Source organism: Lathyrus oleraceus, chromosome 1 (assembly GCF_024323335.1).
Source record: "Lathyrus oleraceus cultivar Zhongwan6 chromosome 1, CAAS_Psat_ZW6_1.0, whole genome shotgun sequence".
NCBI lineage: Eukaryota > Viridiplantae > Streptophyta > Magnoliopsida > Fabales > Fabaceae > Lathyrus > Lathyrus oleraceus.
Window position 1 is genome coordinate 119,428,025 of NC_066579.1, and position 11,999 is coordinate 119,440,023.

Sequence of the window (11,999 nt, forward strand, 5' to 3'; positions counted from 1 at the left end):
CGTTTCACCTTCAACCAGAGCAAAGGCAATGGGAAAGACATTGTTGTTGCCGTCTTGTGCCAAGGTGTCAATCCAATTGGCGTCTCCTCTCAACTGATACACATGAGCGTCAATTGGATTGATTGTACCATGTGCCCTAGCCAATCCAATTGGCGTCTCCATTCAATTTTTAAGAGGAGTCGCCAATTGGATTGGTGTCTCCTCCTAAAAGTGGGGTACTTTGAGAATTTTTCTGAAAACAGAATTATTTTGGGAATTTTCTTGAAAAACCGGATTATTTTCGTAAAAAATTTACAGAAGTTTATCCAACAAATAAATAAAAACGAATAATATAATTTTTATGTGGATAAAATAGTTCAAGTGATATGTTTAATTGAATTGAGTCAAATTGATTCAATGTTTGATTCATACAAATATATATAATAATATTTTGAATTTTAATTAAAAAAATAAATTCTATTTTAAATTTTAATTAAAATAATAAGTTCAAATGTAACATTTGAATAGAATAATATTTATGAAAGGTTGAAAAATACAAGTATAGAATATAAAAAGTTTATACCATAGTTCTTACAACAAATAAATAAAATAAAATAATCAATGATACACCTTTGTAATAATTATTTTCAGATTTTTATCAAACTAATAATCTACCAATGAAGTAATCATAATTCCATACGCATAATTTTTCAAATTTTGGTAAAAAAAAATAAAGTTAAAAAATAATACTTTTATAGAATAATAACATATTAATATTTATAAAAGGTTGAAAATTATAAATATACATATATAGATAAATGATGTCATGTTTTCCTAAATACAAAAAAAATTGAAAGAGTAAAAATTTTACAGTATCTATCTACTCATTTCACTATCATCAATCACAAACCATTTTTCTCTTCCCTCTATAAAACCAAACAAGCTTTTTCAGCTTAAAATCTCGAAGGGCTAAATAAGGGTCTGAATTTTCTTATACATAAATTATTGTACACTGCACTCTTCTTTTTTTGTTCACTTCTTTCATTAAAAATACCAACCACCCTTTCAAATCTTTTTACCATATTACATACAAAGTTCTTTTTACCATTATTTAATAACAGTAATTAAATTTTAATTATTTATTTATTTATTTTAAATCATTTGACTGAATTTAATGTTTTTTTTTTGTTGTTTATTATTTTTTTATCACCAAGGCTTTTAATAAAGGAACTTTATTTTTATTATTATTTTGTCTGAGATAGTTCCAAGGGCCTATATATATGTGTGTTCATGTGCAGTCTCTTTAAGAAACTAAAACATAAGAAACTGTATCTTGAGCAACAATGGTTTTTTTCATGGTAATTTTTGGTGTTTTTTTCATTCTCTGTTTATGCTCTGCTCTTTTGCGATGGAACGAAGTAAGATATAGGAAGAAAGGTTTACCTCCTGGCACAATGGGATGGCCAGTTTTTGGAGAGACAACAGAGTTTCTTAAACAAGGTCCAAATTTCATGAAAAATCAAAGATTAAGGTAACAACAACAACAACATCATATGTGTTTTTTTTAATAATGTTTCTTAAATTAGTCAAACTTAAGCACTGTTTTTTTGCATGTACTGTTACCTCAAAAAAATTTACTTTATTTTTTTATTTTTGGCAGGTTTGGGAGTTTTTTCAAATCACATATACTTGGTTGTCCTACAATAGTCTCAATGGATGCAGAGGTTAATAGATACATATTAATGAATGAATCAAAGGGTCTTGTTCCTGGATATCCTCAATCTATGTTGGATATCTTAGGAAAATGTAATATTGCAGCTGTTCATGGTTCAACTCACAAGTACTTGAGAGGAGCACTTCTTTCTATCATTAGTCCAACTATGATTAGAGATCAAATTTTGCCTAAAATTGATGAGTTTATGAGTTTTCAATTGAGTCATTGGGATGACAAAATCATCAACATTCAAGAGAAAACCAAAGAGGTTTGTTTGGTTTTTGTTACATTACATCGACTCGTATTCATTGTTTCATAAACCGAACTAGACCGCCCCGTAGAACTGATTGAATTATGAACCAATGTTATGGTTCAACTGGACCAAATGGTTAACCAGTTGAACCATGATTTGGAGGTCTCGCTGACTCGATGTCTGTCTTGTTAGTTTTATGTTTAGTTCGGTTTTTAAAATAATTGTCGAAATTTTATTAACTAATTGATAATGGTTTAACTTTCTAACATAAACTTTTTTTGAACAGATGGTGTTCTTGTCATCTTTGAAGCAGATTGCAAGTATAGACTCAACCTCAAAAATTGCTGATTCTTTCAAGACAGAGTTTTTTAAACTTGTTTTAGGAACCATTTCTTTGCCTATTAATCTTCCCGGAACAAATTACCACCGTGGATTTCAGGTTTGATCATTAGTCTTATTTCTATTTTTCTATGAAAGCAGTTACACAACACTGACACACGAACATTATATATAAATTTAATACAATTAATAATAAAAAGATATAAATAATTATATGTAATCATATGTGTCTACGTCAGACACATATTTCGAACATCAGACAAACGATTACAATAACCACATGTGTCTGCGTGTCTGTGTTGGACACCAATGTAAAACATCGAACACTGTTATTATGATTATTCAGTTGCGATTTTTGAGTATTTCAAAGTAGATTTTAATATTAAAAAAATTTCACTATGTTTTTTTCTTCAGGCAAGGAAGAATATAGTTAACATTTTGAGAGAGTTACTAAAAGAAAGAAGAGCAAGCAATGAAACTCACAAAGACATTCTTGGTTGTTTAATGGAAAATGAAGAAAATAAGTACAAATTAAGTGATGAAGAAATAATTGACTTAGTAATTACACTTATGTATTCTGGTTATGAAACTGTTTCAACAACATCAATGATGGCTGTCAAGTACCTCCATGATCATCCCAAAGCTCTTGAAGAAATTAGAGTGAGTACAAAATTTCATCATTTACTTAAAAATAATAATTTTTTTTTACTATAATATAATCATATTGAAATAAAATTAATGTTAGAATATTTTTTATGGTTTTTATGGAATATTTTCAGAAAGAGCATTTGGCTATAAGAGAAAGGAAAAAACCAAATGAACCAATTGATTTCAATGATATCAAATCAATGAGATTTACTCGTGCGGTAAGATTATATATATTTTTCAATTATTTAATTAAGTTTAAATTCTTGTAATATTTGTTAATAATTTTTATTTAATTTTTTCAGGTGATTTTTGAGACATCTAGATTAGCTACAATAGTTAATGGAGTTTTAAGGAAAACCACTCAAGATATGGAACTAAATGGTATTATTATTATTATTATTATTATTATTATTATTATTATTATTATTATTATTATTATTATTATTATTATTATTATTATTATTATTATTATTATTATTATTATTATTATTATTATTATTATTATTATTATTATTATTATTATTATGTCTTTTGGGCTCCAGAATTTATATTACATATGATAATATAATATAATATAAAATAAAAAATTAAAATTATAAGTTCAGTAGTAAAATAGTTATTCATGAAATGTTAAGGAATCTTTTTATAATAGATTTGAATTTGGCCTTGGACACGTAGTAATATTACATTTTTTTGAAAAATTATTTTCATTTCTATAGTGATTTTTTTTTATTTAAGAAATTAGTATCCGATTTTATATATATATTCATAAAAAAAAAATATCCCTTAGGATATGTATACCTGTCATTTTGAACATCAATTCAACAACCCTACAAAGACAACTTCACTATAAAACAAGTTTTACAGATAAGAATATGTCTTTCCCCAAATTCCTTTTCCCTTTAGGAATTAATTAAAATACTAACCTTAGAGCTGTCAAAAAGAATTTTGAAAAAAATATAAAAAATAAATAAATGATGAATTTATAGTGGCCTTGAATATTTATCATATTTTTGTTGTAACTAAAAAAATGTCACTAATGTATTTTGTTTTTCTTCAGGATATTTGATTCCTAAAGGATGGAGAATATATGTGTATACAAGAGAAATAAATTATGATCCTTTTTTGTATCCTGAACCATTAGCATTTAATCCATGGAGATGGATGGTTAGTACCAAAAAACATTCTATTTATTTAATTTTCTAATATATGAAAAAAAAAATTATATATCATTGCATAAGTATATTGATTTATTTAAATTCAATTTGCAGGATAAAAGTTTGGAATCATCAAATTATTTCTTGATATTTGGAGGTGGCACTAGACTTTGTCCAGGAAAAGAGGCAGGAATAACAGAAATTTCAACTTTCTTACATTATCTACTAACTAGATACAGGTGATTAATTTTTAATCTAAAATCTAAATTTAAAATTATAAAATTGCATGTTTGATTAGAAAAATTGTTGAAGATTGAGAGATTTTGAATTTTAAATATATATCAGTGTTATGTTTCTTGAAAAAAAAAACTTTATTATTTATTGTGGTCCTCAGTCGATAATTTAAAATTTAAAATCATTTGAATCTTTATTTAACATTTTTTTAATGTTGATCATAGGTGGGAAGAAACAGGAGGAGATAAATTAATGAAGTTTCCTAGAGTTCAAGCACCAAATGGATTGCACATGAAATTTTCATCTTTTAATAACTAGGAAGAGATTTTATGTACAGTAGTGAGATATACCAGGTTGTAGTTGTAGGAAAATAATGTATGAAATTGTTCTTACAAATATTAGAATGAAATTAGTTTTCTCCTAGGCCTAATTTTGTTTGAAAAACAATTCAATTTTTGATTAAAAATAATTAATTTAAAAGATCAATTTTACTGTCTAGAGAGACCTAATTGAATAAAAAAAATTGGATAAATATTTTTATACTTCATCTTGAACAATTTCATTTATGAATTACATTTAGAATAATTGAAAATGTTGAATAAAATATGTTTAAGTATTTCTTATGCAGTGGTTAAGATGAAAAAATAATCTATTAAAATCAATGGGTATAGTATTTGGTCAAAACAAATCATGCTTGGGCCCACGGGCCGAAATACTATGGGCTAAGATTTCGAGCCCCATGCTTAGCCTTGGGATATGGAGTTTAGAATATTTAAATTAAATTGTAATTTATACACCTCCACTTTTACCACTACATTTTGATTTATTAATGTTTTCTAATTTTAAGTAAAGAATATATGTGCTTTCTTAATGTTACTTTCGATAACCTTTAACTTGGTGATCGTGTGTACTACCTTAAATCATAGAAATATTTATTTTAAGAGAAGATGGGGTGTATTATGGAAAGTGTCGGTGCGGAAAGTTGATCTCTATTATACTAGCATTACTATGTTCTTAAATTTATTTGGGCAAGCCCGTAACAAACAAAAAAAATTAGAGTTTTTGGTGGAAAAGAAAAGAGTTTTTCAATCCATCTTTTTATATACTCAAATCTCTATTAAAATTGAGAATTGGTTTTTCCACTTTAAGCATTGTTTCTCCATCTTAATGAAAAATCAAAACTATTCTTAGAATTCATAAATACTAGTACATCTCTGGACGCACCTCATTCACATTTGTTTTTGAGCTAGACCCTAAGGGTATGTCAAAAAATACTAAAGAAATGCATCTTCGTGTAACTTACAGAAATGCATTTCCATACATATTTTTAATCAAATACGCGTCAAACCCTTTTCTTCCTCATTTCTCTTTTACTATCTCAACTCAAACTCTCAAAACCTCTCAATTCTCAAAATCTCTCAAATCACAAACTCACAAACTCTCAAATCATTCAACTCACGTCCTAATTTCCTCCGTCAACATCTAATTGATCAAAGAGATCAATATCAAACTCGCAGTTAGTAAGTTTTTTTATTTCTCTATATTTTTTATTTTATTTTTATAGACATTTGTAGATATTGAGAATTAGATTATCTAATTGGTAGTTTATATATGTTATTTAATAAGCAATGTGTTTGATAGATAGTATAAGTGATCAATACATTTTCTGCAGGATTATAAGAGATGAGGCAGTGGAAATGATGGTGACCTATCTGGGAAATGACATATGAGATGCCCTGAAGGAGATAAAAGTCACCTAGAGTGTCATGATGGTTTTTGATTCCTAGATAGGCTATATATGCAGTATCTGCATCCGGCATAGCAGATCACTTGTGATGATGAGCATGTTATGTCGCATAGAGCATACATGTTGTACTTGGTTGGCATGTCCACTTTTATGGACAAAAGTGCCACTTCTGTGGATGTGGTTTACCTGAGATACTTCGCTAACTTTGAGCGAATTCACGAGTACAATTAGGGGCGCTTGTTTGGTCTATATGTACTCTAAGTTAGCTAAATATTGTATGTGGAAGACAAAACAGATCACAGCTATTTGCACACTATTGATGGTAATATATTTGCATCCTTTAATGTTTGTGTATCATTTTCATAACACTCGTGCTACGCCATTACTAATAATCCATATTAACCATTTTTAGGCTTGGATCCTTCAGCGTTTCCCACGCATATTTGGCTGGTCATATGTTCCGACCTACACTAAGAATATGTTTTGTGCTTGTATATTCAGCCCGCTCAAAAAGAATCATGCGACAGAGCCCTTCAGAGTCTATCTTGACTGCATGATAGTATATGACATCGGATGCTCCAGGAGATCCACCTAGACTGTCTCATCAAGAGATACTAGAGGAAGAGTAAGCTAGGGATGATAATGATGTTGATGTATTTCCTAAATGTCGACGTATGATAGATCTTGTGTATGCGAGCATAGACAAATGAGTCCTTCTGAAAGGCTCGGATGGGAGGGACTTTGTGAATGTTATCCTTACTAAGGCATAAATGACACTCCAGTACATGAGACCGTGTAGGAAAAAAGGGTCCGATAAACAGAGTAGTGTATTATTTGTAGTAGTGTGACACTTTATTATTGTGACTGTATTATGGATTGATTTATTCATATATGGCACTTTCATTCATCTTGTGCATTAAGAGTCTGGTTTAATTTATAAAATAATTATGATAATATAGTTTTCATACAAGGTATATTACATCGGTGTATTTCATAAAAACAAATAAACAAGTTTTATTGTCAGGAGAATTTACGGAAGTGCAACTCCGTAACCAGATACAAAAATGCATCTTCGAAACAATTTAAGATAAATGAGCATGTATCAGTTATGAATGCATGGGATGCGCATAGGGTTATCAGGAAATGCATCACCGAATAATTTTAAGGAAAAATGGGTGTGTCTCAGTTAGGAATGCATGGGGGGTGTGTATAGGGTTAATCCAGAAATAGATCTCCGAATCATTTTAAGGCAAAATAGGTATGTCTCAGTTAGAAATGCATGGGGTACGCATAAGGTTAATTCGAAAAAGCATTTTTTGGATTCACTAGGGAATTTTTGGGTTTCCTTAGGGTGTTTATCCACCACTTAGTGTGGGAGAAACAATTCTCTTAAAATATGATACAAGTCCAATACAAAATATTACTGAAAAGCCCAATTCTGAAGTTGAAGTTAAAGACTTTGGAAAGAGGTCGAGTAAGAAGGCCATATGGACGCAAGATCATGTGTGTGGATGAAGAGCCTAGAAGATCATGTTATGATCGCAACTTAATTCCTGATTTTTTTGCACACTTTGTTCCTTGTTTTATCGCATCCAATTCGTTTTTATAGCGATATTTATAAACTGATTGGTATGCTGAATAATAATAATATTTTATTCCTTTTGAAATTCTCTTTTCTTTTCCTTTTATGTGGAATAATCACTCATTTGAAGAGTGCAAATTATGATACGACCGCTACCAGGTTGTATTAAAATATAATATTGAAAGGATTGTTTACTTTCTTTTCTGCCAAAATACACTATTAGACTGATAATTTCAATAAATTTCTCGCATTTTAGAGAGTGAATTGAGAAACTCTATAAAAATTATAATAAACTTGTTTTGTGTAAAAATTATTCTTATTTCATAACTTTTATAAAACTTTGTTTAAAAAACCAATAAAATCAGCTTATGAAAAATTAATTTTCATAATAAATTAACTACTACTTTGGAGTTTAATCCCAGAACATATAAAAACAATTAGAGTAATGTAAAATAACATTCAACATATATTATGAAATTGATGTTTTAAAAATAACAACCACAAACATTAAGGAGAATCCAGGAAGATTCATGTAAGTATGTATCTTTCAAAGTTTCGGAGAAGAATTTCTATTTCAATGAGTTTGTTGTGTCTATAATCTCCATATATGTGTTAAAGGTGTTGATTTTTCTTAGGGCCACTTTTTTTTCATCAAAAGTTATCACGGGCCGAAATACTATGGGCTAAGATTTTGAGCCCCATGCTTAGTCTTGGGATATGGAGTTTAGAATATTTAAATAAAATTTTAATTTATATACCTCCACTTTTACCCCTACATTTTGATTTATTAATATTTTCTAATTTTAAGTGTAGAAAATATGTGCTTTCTTAATGTTACTTTTGTTGAATTGTAATTTCTTGTGTCGAAGTAGGTTGCTCGACAGAGTAAGGAAGCGTCAAACCACCTAGTATGTTGAGTTGTGTTAGTGTGTCGAAGTGTGTTGTTTTACACAGGATTTCGACTTATGCCTACTTTAGTAGTGTTAACTATTTTGGACTTTTATAATTTTAGGCTTTTATAGTTTTGGGCCTTGGCTTGAAGTCCAAGTTAACCTAAATCTATAAATAGAGGGAGTAACCCTTATTTTGTAATAGAGGTGAATAGAGTATTCATAACACTTGTAATTCACAGTACTTTGCAGTTGCAAAGTGAATAAGAAGTTTTCCACAATTTGTGGGCAGAGAGAAACTCTGTAGAATTTTATTACTCTTCTCTTTTATCTTTCTTTACACTTTCTTTCTTTCTCCATTGTTCTTCTCTTTTCGTTGTTTTTGTGCGGGTGATAACAATTTTGTTCATCAAGATTGATTGAAATTCTTCATAGGTTTTGGGGGATTTCCAACAACTTTCGATAACCTTTAACTTGGTGATCGTGTGTACTACCTTAAACCATAGAAATATTTATTTTAAGAGAATATGGGGTGTATTATGGAAAGTGTCAGTGTGAAAGGTTGATCTCTATTATACTAGCATTATTATGTTCTTAAATTTATTTGCGCAAGCCCGTAACAACAAAAAAAGTAGAGTTTTTGGTGGAAAAGAAAATAGTTTTTCAATCCATCTTTTTAAATACTCATATCTCTATTAAAATAGAGAATTGTTTTTTCCACCTTAAGTATTGTTTCTCTATCTTAATAAAAAATCAAAAGTATTCTTAGAATTTATAGATATATCTCCGGTCGCACCTCATTCACATTCGTTTTCGAGCTACGCCCTAAGGGTATGTCAAAAAATACTACGGAAATGCATCTTCGTGTAACTTACAGAAATGCATTTACATATGCATTTTTAATCAAATATGCGTCAAACCCTTTTCTTCCTTATTTTATTTTTATTATCTCAATTCAAACTCTCAAAACCTCTCAACTCTTAAAATCTCTCAAATCACAAACTCACAAACTCTCAAACTCATTCAATCACGTCCAAATTTCTACCGTTAACATCTAATCGATTAAAGAGATCAATATCAAACTTGCATTTAGTAAGTTTTTTTATTTCTCTATATTTTTTTTATTTCTATATACATTTGTAGATATTAAGAATTAGATTATGTAATTGATAATTTAGATATGTTATTTAATAAGCAATGTGTTTGATAGATAGTATAAGTGATCAATACATTTTCTGCAGGATTATAAGAGATGAGGCAGTGGAAATGATGGTGACCTATCTGGGAGATGACATAGGAGATGCTCTGAAGGAGATAAAAGTCACCTGAGAGTGTCATGCTAGGTTTTGATTCCTAGATATGCTATATATGCAGCAACTACATGCGGCATAGCAGATCGCTTGTGATGATGCGCATGTTATGTCGCATAGAGCATACCTGTTATACTTGGTTGGCATGTTCATTTTTATGGACAAAAGTGTCACTTCTCGAGATGTGGTTTACCTGAGATACTCCGCTGACTTGGAGCAAATTCACGAGTACAATTGGGGGCGCTTGTTTGGTCTACATGTACTATAAGTTAGCTAAATATTGTATGTGGAAGACAAAATAGATGACAACTAGCTACACAATATTGATGGTATTATATTTGCATCCTTTAATGTTTGTGTGTCATTTTCATCACACTCGTGCTACGCCATTACTAATAATCCATATTTACCATTTTTAGGCTTGGATCCTTCTGTATTTCCCATGCATATTTGGCTGGTCATATGTTTCGGCCTACACTAAGAATATGCCTCGTGCTTGTGCATTCAACCCTCTCAAAAAGAATCAGGCGACAGAGCCCTTCAGTGTCTATCTTGACTGCATGGTAGTATATGACATCGGATGCTCCGGGAGATCCACCTAGTCTGTCTCATCAAGAGATACTAGAGGAAGAGTATGCTAGAGATGATAATGATGTTGATGTATTTCCTAAATGTTGACGTATGATGGATCTTGCGCATGCGAGCATAGACAAATGAGTCTTTTTGAAAGGCTCGGATGGGAGGGACTTTGTGAATGTTATCCTTACTAAGGCAGGAATGACACTCCAGCACATGAGGTAGTGTAGGAAAAAAGGGTCTGGCAAACAAAGTAATGTATTATTTGAATTAGTATTTGTAGTAGTGTGGCACTTTATTATTGTGACTGCATTATGGATTGATTTATTCATATATGGCATTTTCATTCATCTTGTGCATTAAGAGCCTAGTTTAATTTATAACAAAAAAATTATGATAATGTAGTTTTCATACAAGGTATATTACATCGGTGTATTTCATAAAAACAAATAGACAAATTTTATTGTCAGTAGAAATTACGGAAGTAACCTCCGTAACTTGATATGGAAATGCATCTTCGAAACAATTTAAGATAAATGAGTGTGTATCAGTTATGAATGCATGAGATGCACATAGGATTATCAGGAAATGAATCTCCAAATAACTTTACGGAAAAATGGGTGTGTCTTAGTTATGAATGCATATGGTTAATCCAGAAATGCATCTCCGGATCATTTTAAGGCAAAATGGGCATGTCTCAGATAAAAATGCACGGGGGCGCATAAGGTTAATTCGAAAAAGCATTTTTCGGGGTGCTTATCCACCACTTAAGGTGGGAGAAACAATTTTCTTAAAATATGATACAAGCCCAATACAAAATATTACTGAAAGGCCCAATTCTGAAGTTGAAGTTCAAGACTTTGGAAAAAGGTCGAGTAAGAGGCCCATATGGATGCAAGATCATGTGTGTGGTTGAAGAGCCTAGAAGATCATGTTATGATCGCAACTTAATTCTTGATTTTTCTTCATAATTTGTTACTTGTTTTATCACATCCAATTCCTTTTTATAACGATATTTATAAACTGATTGGTATACTGAATAATATCAATATTCTTTCCTCTTGAAATTCTCTTTTCTTTTCCTTTTATGTGGAATAACCACTCATTTGAAAAGTGCAAATTATAATACGACTGCTACCGGGTTGTATTAAAATATAATATTGAAAGGATTGTTTACTTTATTTTCTGCCAAAATACACTATTAGATTGATAATTTCAATAAATTTCTCGCAGTTTAGAGAGTGAATTGAGAAACTCTATAAAAAAATTATAATAAACTTGTTTTGTGTAAAAATTATTCTTATTTCATAACTCTTATAAAACTTTGTTTAAAAACCCAATAAAATCAGCTTATGAAAAATTAATTTTCATAATAAATTAACTACTAATTTGGAGTTTAATCCCATAATATATAAAAAAAATTAGAGTAATATAAAATAATATTATTATGAAATTGATGTTTTAAAAATAACAGCCATAAACATTAAGGACAATCTAGGAAGATTCATGTAAGGATGTCTCTTTCAAAGTTTTGGAGAAGAATTTGTATTTCAATGAGTTTGTTGCGTCT

The 11,999-nt window shown here is 29.8% G+C and overlaps 1 protein-coding gene across 1 annotated transcript; it reads left to right on the forward strand.

The window, feature by feature from the left end:
• The first annotated feature begins 1,252 nt into the window (after positions 1-1,252).
• Positions 1,253-4,747, forward strand: LOC127120958 (cytochrome P450 85A). The gene is made up of 9 exons (XM_051051587.1): positions 1,253-1,510; positions 1,640-1,961; positions 2,233-2,385; positions 2,700-2,945; positions 3,065-3,151; positions 3,236-3,314; positions 3,994-4,100; positions 4,205-4,329; positions 4,549-4,747. Exons 1-9 carry the CDS (start codon positions 1,323-1,325, stop codon positions 4,640-4,642), a joined length of 1,401 nt encoding a protein of 466 aa, XP_050907544.1. The 5' UTR covers positions 1,253-1,322; the 3' UTR covers positions 4,643-4,747.
• The last annotated feature ends 7,252 nt before the right edge of the window (positions 4,748-11,999 follow it).

Bases quoted from the DNA above. Each gene is read 5' to 3' on its own strand.
- LOC127120958 (XM_051051587.1), top strand. From the start codon at position 1,323: ATGGTTTTTTTCATGGTAATTTTTGGTGTTTTTTTCATTCTCTGTTTA. The intron at 2,386-2,699 runs GTTTGATCATTA...TTTTTTCTTCAG, and splicing joins ATTACCACCGTGGATTTCAG to GCAAGGAAGAATATAGTTAA. The intron at 3,315-3,993 runs GTATTATTATTA...GTTTTTCTTCAG, and splicing joins TCAAGATATGGAACTAAATG to GATATTTGATTCCTAAAGGA.